At 33.2% G+C, this 19442-nt stretch overlaps 4 protein-coding genes across 6 annotated transcripts; 3 read left to right on the plus strand and 1 right to left on the minus strand.

Annotated features, from left to right (window-relative positions):
• Positions 1 to 1441: 1441 nt before the first annotated feature.
• LOC104750265 (dehydrin HIRD11) lies at positions 1442 to 2393 on the plus strand. Its single transcript, XM_010472037.3, has 2 exons — positions 1442 to 1787; positions 2140 to 2393. The coding sequence occupies exon 1, from the start codon at positions 1508 to 1510 to the stop codon at positions 1784 to 1786; it is 279 nt and encodes a 92-aa protein (XP_010470339.1). The 5' UTR covers positions 1442 to 1507; the 3' UTR covers position 1787; positions 2140 to 2393.
• A 7269-nt stretch (positions 2394 to 9662) lies between these two features.
• On the minus strand, positions 9663 to 11210 carry LOC104750264 (uncharacterized). The gene is made up of 2 exons (XM_010472036.3): positions 10965 to 11210; positions 9663 to 10267 (listed from the first exon to the last, which is right to left on the minus strand). Exons 1-2 carry the CDS (start codon positions 11074 to 11076, stop codon positions 9837 to 9839), a joined length of 543 nt encoding a protein of 180 aa, XP_010470338.2. The 5' UTR covers positions 11077 to 11210; the 3' UTR covers positions 9663 to 9836.
• Positions 11211 to 13029: 1819 nt separating this feature from the next.
• Positions 13030 to 15447, plus strand: LOC104750263 (PHD finger protein ING2). 2 transcript variants are annotated; one of them, XM_010472035.3, is made up of 8 exons: positions 13030 to 13189; positions 13292 to 13363; positions 13454 to 13665; positions 13901 to 13964; positions 14615 to 14683; positions 14780 to 14859; positions 14939 to 14977; positions 15072 to 15447. In XM_010472035.3, the coding sequence occupies exons 1-8, from the start codon at positions 13144 to 13146 to the stop codon at positions 15180 to 15182; spliced, it is 693 nt and encodes a 230-aa protein (XP_010470337.1). In that variant the 5' UTR covers positions 13030 to 13143; the 3' UTR covers positions 15183 to 15447. The 2 variants fall into 2 exon arrangements, with proteins under 2 accessions (XP_010470337.1, XP_010470336.1); XM_010472034.3 differs by having other exon boundaries at positions 14615 to 14859.
• On the plus strand, positions 15079 to 18766 carry LOC104750262 (protein SINE1-like). 2 transcript variants are annotated; one of them, XM_010472032.3, is made up of 3 exons: positions 15079 to 16377; positions 16843 to 18161; positions 18239 to 18766. In XM_010472032.3, the coding sequence occupies exons 2-3, from the start codon at positions 16851 to 16853 to the stop codon at positions 18632 to 18634; spliced, it is 1707 nt and encodes a 568-aa protein (XP_010470334.1). In that variant the 5' UTR covers positions 15079 to 16377; positions 16843 to 16850; the 3' UTR covers positions 18635 to 18766. The 2 variants fall into 2 exon arrangements, with proteins under 2 accessions (XP_010470334.1, XP_010470335.1); XM_010472033.3 differs by having other exon boundaries at positions 16077 to 16377; positions 18245 to 18766.
• Positions 18767 to 19442: the final 676 nt, after the last annotated feature.

Genomic DNA, 19442 nt, shown 5'->3' on the forward strand with positions numbered 1-19442 from the left:
CCTTACAAGTTACAATGTCTTCATTTTTATCAAAACTTTTAATTTGAGTTGAGTAATTAATCTCTTATTTGTCTCTAAGTGAAATTTAATAATAAATTTTTGTAGCATGTGTTTCTTAGAAACTAATGTTTTACTTCAATTTGATTTTTATGTTTATAATTTTATAAACACAACTACATAAATTGTTTTTTTACTCCACCATGCATTACAATCTTACTTCCATTCTAAAACTCATTAACTCATTCTAAATTTTGCAATAAGATCATGTTTTGGTTAAAATTTGAATAATAAAATTATTACTAAAACAAATTCATAGTATTATTTTTACTATTTGAAAATTTTCATTTATGTTACTTAATTCATTTTTATATAGCTATTATTTTATTATTTAATAAAAAAAATTATATCCTTGTTTTACTATTTTAAAATTTTAATTATTTTTATTTAATTAGTTTTTAATTTTTTTTACTATTGTTAATTATAAGTTATAAATATGAAATAAATAAATATTCAAATAGTAATTTTTAATAAAAAAAATTATAGTATTGTTTAGGTGGATGCTGATGTGAAGGAAGAGAAAAGAGTAAAATTATTTATATATATATATATATAGATATTGATTTACTAATTCGGACAGCATTATCTATTTGTGCTTGTTTTTTTTTTACATGTTATTAATTGTTAGTTTGTATTAGTTATTTTTTTTTGTTTTTACATGTTATTAATTGTTAGTTTGTATTAGTTATTTTTTTTGGTCAATCATTGGGCCATAACAAGCCGGCCCATTAGCCAAATCCTTACATTTATAGAGAGCGAGATTTAATCTCTGGTATGATGGTGAATTGTGTATTAAAAACTTACCATTTGCTACTGTACTAAGATCACTTTATATAAAATTAATATGATAATGTGTCCAAGTGTCTAAAGTTCAACCGGTGTACCAAAAAGACTTTTATGTTGAAAGAGACGCATATTACCCCCTGATGCTAAGAGGTACGTCAACTAGAAGAGCTGAATTTTCCCAAACAATTTTAATCCAGATTTTATCTCCTTTTATATTTCATGTACTATTAATGTTGAATTGTATATATGGTCATAATAATGTATATCCATAGTCAGAATCATTTAAAAGATATAAAAGAGAATTACAACCACATAGTTGAAAATATCCAAGAGAATGTAATCTCTTCTATCTTTTTAAAGGAATATAATCTAGCCCAACTAATTGTAATATTATTTCTTCCGTTCCAATAAAAGAGTACAGCTCATTGGGAGTTATTCTTATCTTTTGCCGCTTTGCCACGCCATATATATATTTTTTCTTAATTTTAAGCACTAACTAATAAAGAAACCAATAAAAATATCTCCTTGATAGTGATAGAGTAGTATTAATTATCCATTGTGGGGCTATAAATAGAGACCTTTGAGATCCAAGTTTATCGTCAAAGCAACCAAACACATAAAGAGAGATTCAATACAAAAGAAAAAGGTTTCAAAAAAAAAAGATATGGCAGGACTCATCAACAAGATCGGAGATGCACTCCACATTGGAGGAGGCAACAAGGAAGGTGAGCACAAGAAGCACGAAGAAGAACACAAGAAACACGTCGATGAGCACAAGAGTGGCGAGCACAAAGAAGGTATCGCTGACAAGATCAAAGACAAGATCCACGGTGGAGAAGGCAAAAGCCATGACGGTGAAAAGAAAAAGAAGAAGGACAAGAAGGAGAAGAAACACCATGGAGATGGTCACCACAGCAGCAGCAGTGACAGCGACAGCGATTAAGGTTTATTTTACTTTAATTTCACTACCTATTTTTAATCATACACATAAATCTTGAACAAATATTTACTAATGATAGTTCTTGGATCTTGAAAAAAAGCTACATATCATTTATTTGTCGATCTAATAAGTTGTAATTTTTACTGAGTTTGTTAATCCTGAACAAATATACTCATAAGCTTTGGATCTTAGATTGAAAGAAATAAGGTTTGGATCTTGAAAAAGAAAAAATTTGGATCTTGAAAACTCTATTTATTAAAGTATTATATAGTCAATAATATATATTTATATATATTTATTTTGTAAAAATATATTCAATAATTGTTGTATTTATTAAATGTATTTTTGATTTGTAGGTGAGAAAGTGAGAAGGATCGCTTAAATAAAACAGATCTGCTTCTGAGTATTATTGATTAAGTCTGTTCCTATCCTCTTAGAGACGGGATTAAAGAAAGGAGAACCGTGTATCTGTCTTCGTTTGTTGTGTTTTTGTTTTCTTGCCATGAAAATAACGCTCATGTATCTTATCTAAATCTAAATTAATAAATCCATGTATCCTAACTTGTTAAGAAGTTTTATTTTAAGAAATCTAAACTTCTTGATAAACAAACCACTGATCAAATCAAAGAAATCGTTGTTCAGAACAAAAAAAAAAACAAGTCAAATAAAAAAAGAAATCAATACTTTCTTTTAAGAGTAATGTCCCTACTCGTAAGACCATCTCAATCTCTCATCTTTAGAAAGAGATATTTTCACACTAAAAATAATGTAATAGATAAAGAAAAATATCAATTAAATTGTTTTGGTGTCTTTAAACTTAAGACATTATGGAATAAATTGTTTTATTAATAATTTGTAGGGGAACTTTATCTCCTACTGCCTACCAAAAAAAACAATTTAATTAATATTTATTTTTTGTTTATTATTTTTCTCATTTGTATACATCTCCCTCTAAAAATGAGGGATAGAGATGTTCTAACGTATCTAGATCTAATCATGTGGTCGACATAAAAAATTGAAAAAAAAAAATAATCTTGGTTAAATGATAAAAAATAAGGGAATATAAACCCAATTCAAAAATTATACAGTAAACTTATTCTTTGTTGACCCAAAGGATGTAAATAGGCCTGCTTCTTTTTCTTATATATATATATATATATATATATATTATTTTTTTTATCGGCAGTATGACTTTGTATTAACAAAGATTATATTACATTGTTCCATGATATTACAAACTTTGAGTTTGCTACTCTAGCACTTTAGCTAGATTATTAATAACAACATTCAGATAACGAAGAATCTGAACAAAAGTTATTCCTTTGTAGGATTGGAAAATGTTCTTAATATCCTGTAAATGGGTAATGATAGGAGAGTGCTCACTTTGATGGTATTGTTGCTGCCCAGTAGAGAAGTGACCTATCTTCTTGTATAATACTTTAAAGGTATATGAACATGTTTCCATCATCATATTTAATTATTTACAATCAATGATTGTTTATTTGTATTCTCTTTCTCCTGAATCTTTTGTATGATGTCCAAAAATTTTGGAGTAAAAAAGATTTGTGCTATGATCCAACGATATCTACAATTCTTCTTTACGTGAATGTTAATATCCTTTATAAAATGAAATATAGATTTTCTTTTTTTTATCATTTGATTTTATTGATACAATCTTAAGCCGGCAAAAAATGAGATATCTCTGGAGTCTAAAGTCCAAACAAGAAAAACTAAGTCGATAGACGAAGGAAAAGTCTCGGAAACTAAAGTGAAAGCAAGAACCATTAACAAATATAAAGCATAAATTGTAAACCCAAAACATAAGGAATTTGCAACCGAAGTCAGAATATTAGCAACAAGACTTCAAGCTTCAGAGTGACGCTAGCTCAAATCAACTTATTCTTCTGAAAATCCTAAGAACGAGATTTATCAATGATTCCCTTGGCAAACCCAAAGATAACAACCACTTCTTCCTATCTAGATGAGAGCTGACTTCTCAAATCAAGAAACCAAAACTTTCATAACCCAACAAGCAAGACACTAGAAGATTCTCAACCACTTCCCGATAACGACACCAGCGCCACCAATTTACACGTAGATAGAAGTCTACAAAAAAATTTCAGATCTCTACCCGATCTGCAAAGCAAAGACAAGGAGTTACACCCCTACCACATCTCATCACCCATCCTCTCCTGACATGTTCTTCCCGTCATCGGATGATAACCCTCGTCATCAACAACAGTCTGGATCTCTCTATCATGGCGGTTGTGACGGACGCAAAAACCGTGGTAGACGTGGTCTTCAACCCAACACTTATTGGTCCCCTTCATCGAACAATTGGAATTATGGCTCTCCCCAAGTTCCATATCCATACTCTTACGGGCCGACACCACCTCTGTACTACGTTGCTGCTCCTTTCCAGCACTCGGTTTGACCTTCACAACATTTACCGTCGCATCCTTCACACGATGCATTTGGCATCCTTGGTTCACACCCTCAACATCCACACGCTGCTGCTCATCTCGTTCAAGGAACCTCCCTCACACCAATTCAAGTTGCTGATCACTCCGAATATGCGCCTTCTGCTCTTGCACATGCTTTCAACACGATGACGTTGCAAGATACACACAATGGCGAATGTGTCATGGATATCGGGGAAACTCATGTCACCAACAATCAAGGTAATCTAAGTTATACTCATAATTTGAGCATACTTCCAATGATTACAGTCGGTAATGGATCTCTTGCGCCTATAACTACTATTGGTCATGGTACTCTAAATTCTTCCTCTCATCCCTTTCAGCTCAAAAATATTATTGTTTTTCCTTCCATGGTTAAGAATGTAATCTTTGTTTGTCGCTTTGTTATAGAAAACAATTGCTCTCTTGAATTTGAAGCTTTTGGTTTTTCTATTAAAGACATTCAAACTCGGACCAAGCTTCTCCGATGTAACAGAAAAGGTCTGCTCTACTCGGTGTCTCCTCCAAAGTCGCTTGCTTCGCCACATGTTCTCACGGTGACTACACCGACCAGTGATGTGTGGCATAAACGTCTTGGTCACCTTAGTAGCGCGAATCATCGTCACTTAGCTTCTTCTTCTCCTTCTATTTTATTTAATAAGCAAAATAATGTGTGACATGCATGTCAACTTGGTGTCGGAGGGTACAACAATCAGGTTCTCCTGTCCCCATACGTCTCAACAAAACGGGAAAGCCGAACGGATGCTACGAAAAATCAATAACATTGTTTGCACACTTTTAACTCAAACAAGTTTACCCTACTCCAATTGGGTCGAGGCTCTTCACACGACGGTTTATCTGCTGAACATCGCTCCATCATCAACAATTGGTCATGAGATTCCATATACAAAACTGTTTTCAAAAACCGGTATCTTATTCTCATCTTCGAATCTTTGGTTGTTTATGCTATCCTAATATTTTACCCACTTCTCCTTACAAACTCGCTCCTAGGTCCACAAATTGCATAGTCTTGGCTATCCCTCTAATCATTGTGGCTGTAGGAGTCTTGATCTCTCAACACATATGATCATTTAATCTCGCCATCATGTTTTTGATGAAACGGCCTTCCCATTTTAAACAAAGCCAAACATTCCGACTCCTCCCACAAACACGGTTTCGTCTCCTTTATCTCTCGTCATACAGCCTATTCCTCATTCTTCCTCAACCACACCTCTTGGTCCTCCGCCTGGTCTTCCTGTTTTGCCTCCTCTGCAAGCTACTCATCCCATGACCACTCGCAGCAAAAATGGCATCTTTAAGTCTCAAACTCGGCTTTGTCGTAATGCTTATGTTGTTTCTCTCATTCTCTTCTCTCATGTTTCGGGTGCAAAAGATCCATTTTGGAATAATGCTATGGATAAGGAATACAATGCTCAAATTAAGTGTAGCACTTGGAACCTTGTTCCGCGCCCCCCTAACGTTAACGTGATCCGTTCTTTATGGTTGTTTAAATATAAGTATCATGCAGATGGGAGCTTGGCGAGTTATAAAGCTCGACTTGTGGCTAATGGCAAATCTCAAGATCTTGGCGTTGACTGTAATGAAACCTTTAGCTCAGTGGTCAAGCTTGCAACCATTCGATCAATTCTTCATCTTATTGTTACTAGATATTGGCCGCTTCGACAACTCGACGTAAAGAACGTTTCTCAATGGCGACCTTGACGAGGTTGTCTACATGCACCAACCAGCTGGCTATGCGGATCCCAAGAAACCCAATCATGTTTGTTTACTACGCAGGTCACAATATGGTCTCAAGTAGGCGCCCAGAGCTTGGAACACCAGGTTTACCAACTATGCAAAGAGCATTGAATTCACACAGAGTATCTCTTACGCTTCCTTGTTTGTGTGTGACCATGGGGCTGATCTCGCTTATCTACTCCTATATGTGGATGACGTTGCTCTCACCACTTCCTCTACTTTTCTACTTGATATGATTATCCAATCACTCAGCAAGGAGTTTGAAATGACGGACCTTGGTTAACTGCACCACTTTCTCAGCATTACCTTCACATGTGATAGCACTGGCCTCTTTCTTCATCAATGCAACTATGCCACGAATATCATTGCTCGCGCCGGCATGAGCAACTGCAAACCATGTCTTACTCCAGTCGATACGCACAATAAGTTGGCTGAAGACGATGGGCCTCCTGTTGTAGATCTGACATTATATTGTGGTCTCGCTGGAGCATTGCAGTACCTGACTTTCACAAGACCTGATATTTCGTTTGTCGTTCAACAAGTATGTATCTTCATGCACGATCCCCGGGAGTCGCATTTCAATGAGTTAAAACGCATTCTTCGTTATCTTCAGGGCACCCTCGATCACCGGCTCCATTTCTATAAGAACTCTCCACCTTCTCTCACTGCCTATTCCGATGCTGCTTATGTTTCTCTAAACTCTGACGACTCACTCACCGCCTATTCTGATGCCGATTGGGCGGGCTGCCCCTCTACATGATGCTCTACATCGGGGTTTTGTATATTTCTTGATGATAATCTGATTTCTTGGTCGTCTAAATGGAAACCCTGTTGTAGGTTTCATAGTAAATGCCTCGAAGATGATAGAAGGTTATATATATTGATGGTGAGTTTGTGGTAAATGTTATTCATCTATTTCCATTTGTGGAATATCGTTGTTTGTGTTATCACTTCCTGAGAATAGATGGAGCCTCCGCCGAGTAGATTCATGTCCAAGAGAGCAGAAAATTGTGGGAATACTTCATTCTTGGACAAACTCTACTTTGATACTCCATCTCAACGCATGACACAACATTGTGAATGGTATTTAATTGGGATTTTAATTGAAAGTACCACATTTACTTACAATCTTTTCTAATCTACCATCTCAACGCATGACACAACATTGTGAATGGTAGTTAATTGGGATTTTAATTAAAAGTACGACATTTACTTAGAATCTTTTCTAATCTACCACAAGTGAAAACTACTTTTCAATTCTACCACAAGAGACACTTAAAAGTCGTAAATACCCTCTTGTTTATGAGAAATTTTGAAATTAATTGTGTTTTTAATCCACATGAGGGGACTGTGTACTATTGACAATTGACATTTAATATGCACAAAAGTAAAACTCAGTGGGCTAAAGAAATGAGCTGTAATTTGTATATAATTTGAAGAACAAGAAAAATAGGTAATAGAAAAAACACGTGTGATGACAAGATAAGAGCATTAATTGAGTCTGTAGACAAGTTATTCCGTAGACAAAATGATTTTTTTGTAGACAAGTTTTATTTGTTGATCATGGTAGACATAGGGTCCTAATGGTAACAGCGTATTTAACTGTGCGGGGAAAGCAGTTCAACTGCGGTACGTGCGGGATAAAATAATTTGCAGAACAAGTTCGGTTTATATAGAATAACTAGTATGAAATAATGTTTGATTGGTGAAAAAAATACTAGCGGTATAGTTAATAAAAAAAATTCAGTTGTTAAGAATTTTCTTTTTAAACATATATTTTCTTTTAAAAACAGTTTATTCAATTATATACATATATATATATATATATATATATATATATATATAGAAAATTTAACAATGATATGAAACTGTAAAAACTAAAATTTATTTTGAATTGATTAGGTTAATGTTATTTAGTAAAATAGTGAAGAAATACCTCTCATTTTAAAAAAAAATTGTTGTAATGAAAACTATAATTTCCTTAAAAAAATTGAAATTTAGCTAAAATATATATTATACATTGTATATGATATAACCAAACCATAAATAAGATTTTTTATTTTACTTATTTTTCATAAATCTGGTTTTTTTTGCTAAAAGTAATTATTTTTTAACTTAGAAAAATAATGAAAATTAAATCATACATGAGATTTAATAATTTAAATTAAAGAAAGTCTTTAGCATATAATTACTTATTAAAATATGTGTTGATTGTTTAGCTTTCTTTTATTTAACATACATTAAATATTTTAAAAAGATTTTGCTTTTGGATGTGCGTTATTTGAAAATACACTTGGTAATAGATAGTTAAACAAATATTGCGGTCCATGAGTTAATGTCCCACCTAAGAAACTGCAACCAGATTTACTTTTCTTCTTTCTTAAAAATGCAAATGAACCAAAACTTTGTTGATTGGTGTATAAAATGAATTTTAGAAAAACGCACTTTGAAAACCGCATAATTAGTGTCTCTATTCAAGACCATATTCATTTTTGGGGCTGTGGACAAGTTATTTTCAGTGAATTTATAAAAAAAATATTTTTTGTAGACAAGTTGAGCCGATAGACAAATTATCAAGTACATAGTGACAGACAAGTTTGTGGACAAGTTGTTTTGTTGTTTGTGGACAAATTGGTTTTTTTTTGTTTTCGGATCTATAATAGACAAGTTGGTTTTGGTGTTTGTGGACAAGTTTCAATTTGTTAAGGTTGTAGACATATTTTTTAGTAGACAAGTTAGTTTTGTTGTTTATTGATAACTTTCAATTTTTAGGTCTATAAAAATGAATCTGGACAACATTCTAAGATCTTAGTAGACAATTATGAAATCGATGGACAAGTTGTAAATATATCCATAAAAAATTAGACATCACAAAAAAATATAATTTTGAAATGATGAGGTCCATCTCCTCGATGCCGCCACTGTTGGTTTTGTGATTCATCATGAAAGGATAAACCAAGGATAAATAAAAAAAGGTTATCGATTAGGGGTCAAAGATGGGATAATGTAAGATGAAAATTATTATACTTACACTATATTATGGAACACATATGCAAAAAAACGAAAAATTGTGGTGGTTCTCACGTCGGAGGGAATTTTCAGAGATTAAAACAATGAAAAGAAATAAAAGGTCTTGTTGTGTTTGTCGATTTGTTGTTTTTAGAGAAATTGAGAGATAAACAATGGAAGAAAGAAAGAAAGAGAAATGGAGTGTCCCTTCTGAGTGATAAACAATGAAGAGAGAGAGAAAAAAAAAGTGTTGGTTTCATTTATTATTAAAGTTTTTTTAAAAAAAATATGGAAAATTAGTCAAGGTTAATTTAATCATTTAATGATGTAAATGTGGTATTTGTGAAAAACAGTTATGAAATATGGTAGATGAAATGAGAAAAGTTTTTGAATGTGGTATATTTGTTAAAAAAAACTCTATTTAATTTGTAGCTACCAAGATATAGAGACATCGGCCACGTGGCTGTGTTGAAGACGGAAGGAAACACTCTTTTCTGAATCCCGAACTCTTTCACCAGAAATTGCGTTCTTAATATATCAGTATCTTTGGAAAATTGAAGATCAAACCATGTTTGTAGTATTAGTTTCAAAAAAAAAACCATGTTTGTAGTAAAGTGTGAAACATTGTGCTAGTTAAGAGTTTACATAATTAATTAAAAAAATTATCTGTGTCACTTATTTTGATTAATCATATAAGAAGAATAATATTGTACATACTTAATTTAATTTTAATGTAGAGTAACATTTTTAAAAAATGAAACTTAGGATATGTTGGTATTACAATATACGAACAGGAAATAATATACCATGATCTTATTGAATCTTGATCACACAGGTGATGCCATAAAATATTGGTACGCTTTGACCACTCCTACAACTGCACCAGCCACAACCACCATGGCTGCCACACCCTCAACTACTCTCTTCCTCCATAATCTTTGCCTCAATGAGGCAAACTTACTATGAAATTCACCTACACAGTTTGGTGAATTTCTCATATCATCATCTACTTTAGAGTGTGATGTGACTCTCTTCAAAGCATCCAAGAGACCAGCTGCTATTGGGTTTGTCTTTGGCATTGTCACATACAAAACTCCCTTTGAGAACTTTGCACGAATTTCATTTCTTCTGCAATTTTTTGCAACTTTTGTTTCTTTCCTGAACCTAATTGATTTGTTTTGGTCTACCGGACAGCCTCCTGTTATTGTAAGTATACCACTGTTGTTGATCTGTATTTTAAGATGCTCCTTCTTCAAACCTATACAAACCCCAAGTCCATTTTTCAATAATAAAAAGTATAGTATTTGGTTTTTTTCTTTAGCCCTACATTGAATTAAATAATTAATCTTGTGTCCTAAACTGAAAATACTATACATATATTTAAAACTATATATTTTTATTTTATTATTAGTTTGATAAAATAACTATAAAACTAGTATCCGATTAATCTTTCCTAAATTTTCGTTAGACACTAGGTACTCCATCCCGAACGTCCAACTAACACCTTTCAAAATTTTGAACAAAGTTTATATACGATTCGTCTACATTTCTAGCTAGATTCAGCAATACTAACCAAATAAATTACATGGAATCAAAGAAAACGAGAAGCAGTGTACCAACGTGGAAGCAAAGTATAATTAGAATATCTTTGGAGAAAGTGGGAAACAAATAGCAATGTGGAATCAAAATAGAGAAAAGATTTTGGAACAATATTATGTTATGAAATTTCAGTTGAAAAGAGATTTATGTAGCAAATTGCAATGCAGCTTTTCAATATAGTAACTATAATATAAGTTTTTTTCTTTGGTAGAGTTGAATATATAACAGTTACTTTTTTTTTCTTCCATCAGAAAAATTATGTTAAAAGTTTTTATATCAAATCATGTGAGATAAAAATCAGAATGTATAATCGAAATGCTAAATTTACAGTAATTATGAACGAAAGATTAATGTACCTGATGGAAGATGTAGCTCAAGAATGTCGATGTCCTCTGTTCTCTTCCATCGACAAAATGGTTCGATTTCATCGTAAAAGTGCATGGATCCAACTTCCATATTTAGTGCCATATCTTTCCAAAATGTCAATGAGACAAACAAAATATTGCTAAGAATCTCTCTCTAGTTTCTAATTTTGTTGGGAATATGATTGATGATTGCGAAGATGACCCATATAATTACTTCTTTTTATATTCTTTTTACGTGCTAGGAGTTTCTCTTCCAGGATTTCCTATGTATTAAATGATTCGTTTACTACCCATAAAGATTTGCTTTAATTTTTTTTATTTAATTATCTCTCTGAAGTTTATGTATACTTAGTTGTAGTTGTATCTGGTGTCCTTCACGTGCACAAATCTTCATATATGTGGTTCTAGAGATTCTTTATTCTTTTCATGTTCTCTTTTTAAAATATTGCGCTTTATTATCGTTTTAGGAGCTAGACCACACTTTTTGTGTTTTCACATGTTCTTTAAATCAAGTTTAGTTAGGGTTTTCTTCCGAATTCTATATGGTTTTGATGTTGTTTTCTTTTTTTCTAGTTAACTAGATTTTAATCCACGCTACATCGCGTGCATATAATTTATATTATTATTTATATTTATATTTTATTTGTTTGTTAAATGTTGAATGTTTTCCAAATAGAGTAATAACTAAATTTTCCGACCGTTTCTATAACTAAATATTTATATTAATTTTTTAACCCGCAATATACTTCGTAACCATTTGTTCGTTATATTTAGTTTGTTTTGTTTAGTGTTTGAGATTTTGTTTTGATTTTTAATTCTTATAACCAAAAATAAGGGATCTAAATACATAGTAAGTCATTTATATGCTATGATTAAGTCACATTTTTCATAATAATTTAATTATTTTACACAATCTTAGTTAAATCAACTTAATTTTTATATGTCAAATATTCTAATATTAATAGTGTTGACAAATAATAAAATGAGGATTTAACTCTGTTTGCACAAATTTAATAATATTTTATTAATTCCAACATGTCCTCTTTATAATCCATCTACTATATATAATTTTATATAGTATTTAAAAAAATTTTGATTTTACATATTCATAATATTTTAAAATTTTATTAAGTTCATATATATTAATTAGAATATTAAAATAAATGTGAATTGAAGTTATTTTAACGTTAAAATCAAAGCGTACAAGTTTTGGAAAACAAAGCAGAAATAAAATTGTTGTTTTCTTTGTTTGCAAAAGATTCAGAGATGTGGTTAAATATATCATAGTTTTTGTTTCCATATTGATTATGCTGTATTTTTTTTAAGTTGGAATGGTATGTAAAATATATAAACAAAATTTGAAGTAATGTTTTTTTTTGAAAATATTTAGGGATTAACTTTATGAATAAGTTTTTAAATAAGTACAAATAAAATGATAGAATCCAAAACGTACTTCAAAAATGTATATATAGATTTTTGGATGTTAAAAAATTCCACTTTAGTTTTAGTAATAGAGACAATAATTTGTCTTGTTTTGTTTTTTGGGACAAAAAAAATTGTCTTGTTTGTATTGGATTCGATCCCCCAAGTAAATAGTTTTTTTTTTGTTTATCAAAAACAGATTTTGCATGATCTCTACCGTAATCATGCCTAAAATGAATAAAAATAATGTTTTTTTGATCGATCATCGAAGCAAAATATTTCCCATTATTTTGCCAGTATTAATTTGACTCTTGAAAGTTTATAACATCTGATTTGAATGAATATTCACATTTTCTTCGAATTACATACAAAACCTTTATCTCGGTCTTCTTCGGACCAAAATCTAGTAGTATATTTGTATATTGAAATTTTGTTTATTAAATTTTTTGAATTTAGTGAAATTCTATTAAGCATTCCGGCTTCATATAATTCGAGTAAAGTCAAAGTTCGGTTTAGATAAATTGAGACATAAAATTTCTATAGTTTGGATTGGTCTGATAGTTTAGTGAATTTCGGATCGGTTTGGTAATCGTTCGATTGGGTTATTTTTCCCAGCCAAAAAAGCATAATAAATCAAATGACATCGATGAAACGGTACCGTTTAAACGCGCTTTATCAGCCTAAGCTTCGTTCGTAATCCCCAATTCGAAACCCTAGCTAGCACCATAATTTCACCAGAGATCAAAAGATGGCTATAGCACGAACTGGAGTTTACGTTGATGATTACCTTGAGTGTAAGATCCAAATTTTCGTAAAATTTGCATAAATCTCTCAGCTCGATTTAGGTTTTTTTTTTTTTAATTCAATTCTGGAATCGTAAATTCGAATTCTTGTAGATGCCAGCACTTTCCCTGCAGAGCTTCAAAGACTTCTTAATACAGTTCGTGAACTAGACGAGAGATCTCAGTGTGAGATCCTTATTACTAGATTTGTTCTCTCTTGCGTTTTGTTTCTTTGCGGAATTGATTTATGATGTTGTGTTTTTTTGTTGTTGGAAGCGCTTATAAATCAGACAAGGCAGCAAACCAAGTATTGCTTAGGGCTTGCCTCACAGAGTTCTAAGAAGGGTAATAATGGCAGTCATTACAATAATGGGCTTGATGACGAGGAAACAATTGAGAAAATGCGTAAAGAGATTGAGTCTAGTCAGGAAAATGCGTTAAGTTTGTGTACCGAGAAGGTCTTATTGGCCCGACAGGCTTATGATCTTGTAAGTGCTTTCTTTTGCTATTTAAGTTTGTTGGCTCCTTCAGAATTTAGCTTAATGGCTTTGATTATGATTTTTTTTTGCTAGCATGTGTATGCAATGTGTAAGAATAGAGCGTTAGTTCACTCAAAATCTTGAAATGTAACTTTGTTGCTTAAAAAGTTGAATATAGCAGCTCCTTTAGTTGTTTTAGCCTAATGTATTGTGATGGTAATTACTATGTTTACTCCGGTTGTAGATAGACAGTCATGTAAAACGACTTGATGAAGATCTAAATAACTTCGCAGAAGATTTAAAGCAAGGTATGTGATATCAACCCAGGAGCTTTCTAATTACTACTGTCATCTTAAGGGGATTGATTAGAATTATGTCTTTATTATCTGATCGCTTTTCTCACTAACTATTCCAAGAATCATGTAAAATCATGGGTCAGTTGATTGATTGAGATTAATCGGTTGGTAATTGATTGAGCACGCCATGTTAGGACAGAACGTGGAGCTAATTTATATTCTCCTTTTCTTTACTAAAAGGTTTGATGAGAAGCATATGAGGTAGGGAGTTATGTTTGTGAGAGGACAGGGGTTCTACACCTTGTTGGACGCAAGAGTAAATCTCTTGTGGGTGTTCGTCTTGTTTTGTCAATAAAAAGGTCACATTTGCTTGTATCTCTTGTAAAACTTCCTCTAGGACAACCTCCCTAAGGGTTAGCAAAAACATGCTTTCCACCTGTATAAACATCAGTCAGTGCACAACGATTAGTGTTAAGCTTCAGAGAAACAGAAATTATCATCTTTCCTCTTGTCAAATCATAAGTGGCCTTATTTTCATTTTTCTCTAGTGGTCATATGTGAAACTTTTAACTGATGCTTTGCGTAAAGTAGTTAAAGTTGTTTATTAATGGTGTCCACTATGTTTATTGTATATTTATTCTTTCGTTACACTTCTCTGTCAGAGGGAAAAATTCCACAAGACGAGCCCTCTGTTCTTCCGCCGCTACCTATAGTTCCTAAACAGGAAAAGCGTAAGTCCTTCTATAGCACACCTCAGTCCAAGAAGATTGATTACAGAGATAGAGACTGGGATCGTGACAGGGATTTTGAGCTCATGCCTCCTCCAGGAAGCAATAGGAAAGACCTCACCCCTATTGACGAGCAGCCAATTGATCCTAACGAACCAACATACTGTGTCTGCCATCAGGTCTTGAATACATAAAAGTATGTGGGTTTTCTGATCCTGTTTTGATCTTTGGTTAACACTTTTGTTAATGTTTTTTCAGGTGTCTTTTGGAGACATGATTGCCTGTGACAATGAGAATGTGAGTCTTGTTCTGCTAGTATCTAATTTTCTATCTTAAAGTGTTTAACCATTTTTTATAACCATAACCATGTGATCGTTTCTTGTTTGGACAGTGCCAAGGAGGTGAATGGTTTCACTATACATGTGTTGGCCTCACACCTGAGACCAGATTCAAAGGGAAATGGTATTGCCCCACCTGCAGGCTCCTACCACAGTCGCATTAATATCATTTGTGCCTGTTAAAAAGGTATTGCTTTAATATTAGCATCAATCATCAGAACAAAGGTCTTCTCCTGCAATTTCCATGCATGTGTAGCTAATATAAGACATGCATATGTATGGAAATTTGCAATAAGTTACGATATTAATTCACATAGGTGCCAATGGTATCATCTTTGGCACCTTCGCTTCATGACCAATCTCATCTTTGTTGCTACTAAAACATGTAGTAAATGCTTCTAGAATGAGAAAACATCATGTTTTTTTGTACACCTCGGGTTAATTCTTGGAGCTTATATTTTTTGTTGTACATGATTGTAGTTTGGGCTGTTGATGCGCCTTTGAAAATTGATCAAATTGACATGTTTGTTTACCCCAAAAGGTAGTTTAAAATCACAGTGATTCCTACGAGATGTCTAACTTCTACAAGGTCAAAATCAAATCCTAAACATATTGTCAACAATGGATTAGTCCGCTTTATCCTTAAAATCATTACCAAACCTTAAAATCATTTATCTGCATCTTTGCAACAGCCAAATACATTTACCTTCTTTCAATTATATGGTCAATCAATGTAACCATCCTATATAGTAAAGATAAAGTAGTATAATAGCCTCAAAATTCAAATCTAATAAGACCAAAATGACATTTATTTGTTCACGGATTTTTTCACAGTCTCAACTCTCAACTATACTGTATAAAATGATTTGAAAATGCATATCACTAGATCTAGAGAGAGAGAATGGGGCCCAATTGCAACCAATAAAGAGCGGTGAGTTTTTCGAGTCAAGAAATTTGAATTTTCAATCTACGATCTATTTTTTTCGTTTCTCAAGCACGAGAAAATATAATTGCTAAATAAATAAATAAAGAGATTCATATTACACATGGCGACAAATAACATTGAAAAAGACAAGACACAGAGCTTCAACAAAATAAAGAAGCGGACAGGACACACAAAGAAAAACCTAAAAACCCCAAAACATATTTTGAAAAATGTGTTATCTGTTGAACCGCGGGATTTTTCTTTTGTAGATTTCGCAGTGTCCGCCAAACTCTCACACTTTTGATTTGTTTTCAATCCGAGGTTTCATTTTGCTTCTACGTCTACTTCTTTTGCTTTTGGATTCTCAGAAAATCTTCGAAGGTTTCATCTTTGTACGGTCGAAGCAAAGAAGTAGTTCAAGTAGAAGAAACAGGGTACGGATCTGTTTCAGAGATTCATCTTCTTTAATGTTTGCTATTTTCTCTGGAAGTTGTCTGATTTCCCAATTAGCTGTCTGTGTCCGAGATTCACGGTTCTATGGTCCTTTTTTTATTTTTATTTTCCTTTGGGCGGAAAGTGATGAGATTTGAAAATCTTGGTTAAAAGTTTGTTTATTTATGACTTAAAATGGCAAATCTTATGTTGTTGGTTTGATTTTCTTCTTGTGTGGTGCAGTTGGAGTAATGGGTTTGTCTTGAATTTTTGTTCTTTTCTCTTGAAGTTGTCTGATTTCGAATTTAGTTGTCTGGTTCTCTCATATTCCTTGTATATGGTCTTTAATCCTGGTCTGACTCGAGTATGGAAGGATGATATTTGGAAAATGTTAGCTAAAGTTTATGAACTTTAAAGAATAAGTCTGATGTTGTTGCCTTGGTGTGATTTTGTCTTTTCTGGTGCAGTTGGAGTTATGGGTTTGAATCTGAATCCAGTTTTGCGACAAGAATTGGCTAATCTTGACAAAGACACAGAGAGTCGTAAATCAGCAATGAAAGCTCTTAAGTCTTATGTGAAGGACTTGGATTCAAAGGCCATTCCTGGTTTTCTAGCACAAGTCTTTGAGACTAAAGAAACTAACTCTTTGTCTGGTGAATACACCATTTCGCTTTATGAGATACTTGCTCGTGTTCATGGACCCAACATTGTTCCCCAGATTGATACAATCATGTCCACCATTGTCAAGACTTTGGCTTCTAGTGCTGGTTCTTTCCCTCTTCAACAAGCTTGTTCTAAAGTTATTCCGGCAATTGCTCGATACGGGATTGATCCGACAACCAAAGAAGATAAGAAACAACTCATAATCCACTCCTTGTGTAAGCCTCTTATGGATTCTCTATTGGGTTCTCAGGAGAGCCTCACTTCAGGGTCTGCTCTATGTCTTAAGGCTCTTGTGGATTGTGACAACTGGCGATTTGCTTCGGACGAGATGGTGAACAGGGTTTGCCAAAACGTTGTAGTTGCATTGGACTCAAACTCCAACCAAACACATGTTCAGATGGGTCTGGTTATGTCACTTGCCAAACATAATCCTTTGATCGTTGAAGCCTATGCAAGGTTGTTGATACACACAGGACTGCGAATTCTGAGTTTCGGGGTTTCTGAAGGAAACTCACAGAAGCGGTTATCAGCAGTCCAAATGTTGAACTTCCTAATGAAGTGCTTGGACCCGAGAAGCATATACTCCGAAGTTGAGTTGATAATCAAAGAAATGGAGAGGTGCCAATCTGACCAAATGGCTTACGTCAGAGGAGCTGCTTATGAAGCAATGATGACTTCAAAAAGAATAGCTGGAGAGCTCGAGTCCAAGATGGACAAGGGGTGTCGTTCTGTTACGGGTTCGAACTTCGGTCGAAGACACTGTCCATCCAATGCCAACGGTCATTTTCCTGATGACTCCTTATCACCTGAATCACAAACTGTAGGTTCGTTCAGCGGATATGATTCTCCGGTTGACTCCTCGCCTATTTCACATACTTCTTGTAACTCTGAATATGATCGGCGGAGTGTGAATCGCAAGCTTTGGAGGCCTGATCAGAATGGAGGAGGGGTTGATATCTCTTTGAAGGATGGTCTTTTCTCCGGTATAACTAAAGGAAGCACCAATGTCTCGGATTCACCTCTTGTCCCGTATGATACTTGTGAAAATGGAGATGAATTTGAAGGGTTTCTAATGCAAAGTTTGAGAAACAACCAGCTGCAAAACACCATTCCTAGTCCTCAGGTCAGCATCAATCCATATTTGTTATATGATTGCTAGTTTCGGTTGTGTTAAACATTTCTGACTTTTTTGATGCACAGAGACAGCTTCCACGACGCATCAATGCTGAAGACATCAACATCTTCACCACTCCAAGGAAGCTCATCAGTTCTCTTCAATATTTTGATGATGCTGACTTAGATCATTCAGACATCCAAAGTCCAACATTGAGAAGCAGGACCAGAGAGAAAACCATAGAATCTCAAAAGACTCCTAAACTAAGAAGGCGATTTCCAACCATGGCGGAAACAATGTCATCAACGGGCACATTTAGTGAAGACACACCTCAAACTCATATGATAACAGGTAGTAAAAAGAATATGAGCTATGCCAAATTCGTTATTGCCATATCTTTTGTTGTTGTGGCTCTCTTTACAATTGTGGTCTTTATGGTGAATCAAGATGATGATGTTGGTTACTACAATGTTCCTACATGATTTACGTTTACTTTAATCCTAGTGTAGTTTACTTATCAACGTGTTGGTTGTTTGTTAAGAACTCTGTACAAGATTTTGAATATTCTTCTACTTGTTCTCAATTTGTTTTGTATGAAAATCTGTTGAGTTAAACAATGTTTGTATAAATGTGGCAAGATATTAGTAAAGGAGAAGACCAAGAGAGTAAGAAAACTATGATTGAATATGATATAGGGTATAATGCAGTAAGAAAACGTTCATCTACGTTACCATTCTACTATTCATATATTTTTTTTTTATACTATTTTACTATTCATATCTTATAGTGTCCTTATCGCCAAATTAACAATACTAAAAGCTTGCATATGATATTTCATAAATAAATAAAAAAAACACAAAGAACAGTGAACAGTCATGATGAGATTATTAGAGACTAACTAGTTTAAATGCTGCGGTTGCGGATACAAGTTTGCGATTTATTTAACCGGTTAAACGGTTGGAAATGGGTGTGTGTTTTGAGACTCTTATAACTGGTTGAAGTTTAACAAAAAAAAGTTACGCAAAAATATAATAGACAAAATGTTTAAAAACACTTATGAAGATTCTAATTTATGAAGATTTTATTAACTCGATTTGTGGACGTTTAATGTCGATTTGGATTTACAAATAAGATGGTTAGAGTTTAGATTTTATAATTAGAATAAAATTATATGTCGGTTTGGGTTTATAAATGAGGTGGTTAGAGTTTAGATTTTAAATTAGAAGGAAGTTATATGTCCAATTGGGTTTACAAAAGAACGGTTTAAATTAATAATTTAATAATTAATTA

This window comes from Camelina sativa, chromosome 16 (assembly GCF_030686135.1).
Source record: "Camelina sativa cultivar CO46 ecotype springtype chromosome 16, ASM3068613v1".
Taxonomy (NCBI): domain Eukaryota; kingdom Viridiplantae; phylum Streptophyta; class Magnoliopsida; order Brassicales; family Brassicaceae; genus Camelina; species Camelina sativa.

What these genes read in the sequence shown, in the direction of transcription:
- LOC104750265 (XM_010472037.3), top strand. Translation starts at nt 1,508, where the DNA reads ATGGCAGGACTCATCAACAAGATCGGAGATGCACTCCACATTGGAGGA.
- LOC104750264 (XM_010472036.3), bottom strand. Translation starts at nt 11,076, where the DNA reads ATGGCACTAAATATGGAAGTTGGATCCATGCACTTTTACGATGAAATC. An exon ending in TGAGCTACATCTTCCATCAG is followed by an intron (nt 10,268 to 10,964) that starts GTACATTAATCT and finishes GGGTTTGTATAG; the next exon opens with GTTTGAAGAAGGAGCATCTT.
- LOC104750263 (XM_010472034.3), top strand. Translation starts at nt 13,144, where the DNA reads ATGGCTATAGCACGAACTGGAGTTTACGTTGATGATTACCTTGAGT. An exon ending in CGCAGAAGATTTAAAGCAAG is followed by an intron (nt 13,965 to 14,614) that starts GTATGTGATATC and finishes CTTCTCTGTCAG; the next exon opens with AGGGAAAAATTCCACAAGAC. An exon ending in TTGCCTGTGACAATGAGAAT is followed by an intron (nt 14,978 to 15,071) that starts GTGAGTCTTGTT and finishes TTGTTTGGACAG; the next exon opens with TGCCAAGGAGGTGAATGGTT.
- LOC104750262 (XM_010472032.3), top strand. Translation starts at nt 16,851, where the DNA reads ATGGGTTTGAATCTGAATCCAGTTTTGCGACAAGAATTGGCTAATCTT. An exon ending in ACACCATTCCTAGTCCTCAG is followed by an intron (nt 18,162 to 18,238) that starts GTCAGCATCAAT and finishes TTTGATGCACAG; the next exon opens with AGACAGCTTCCACGACGCAT.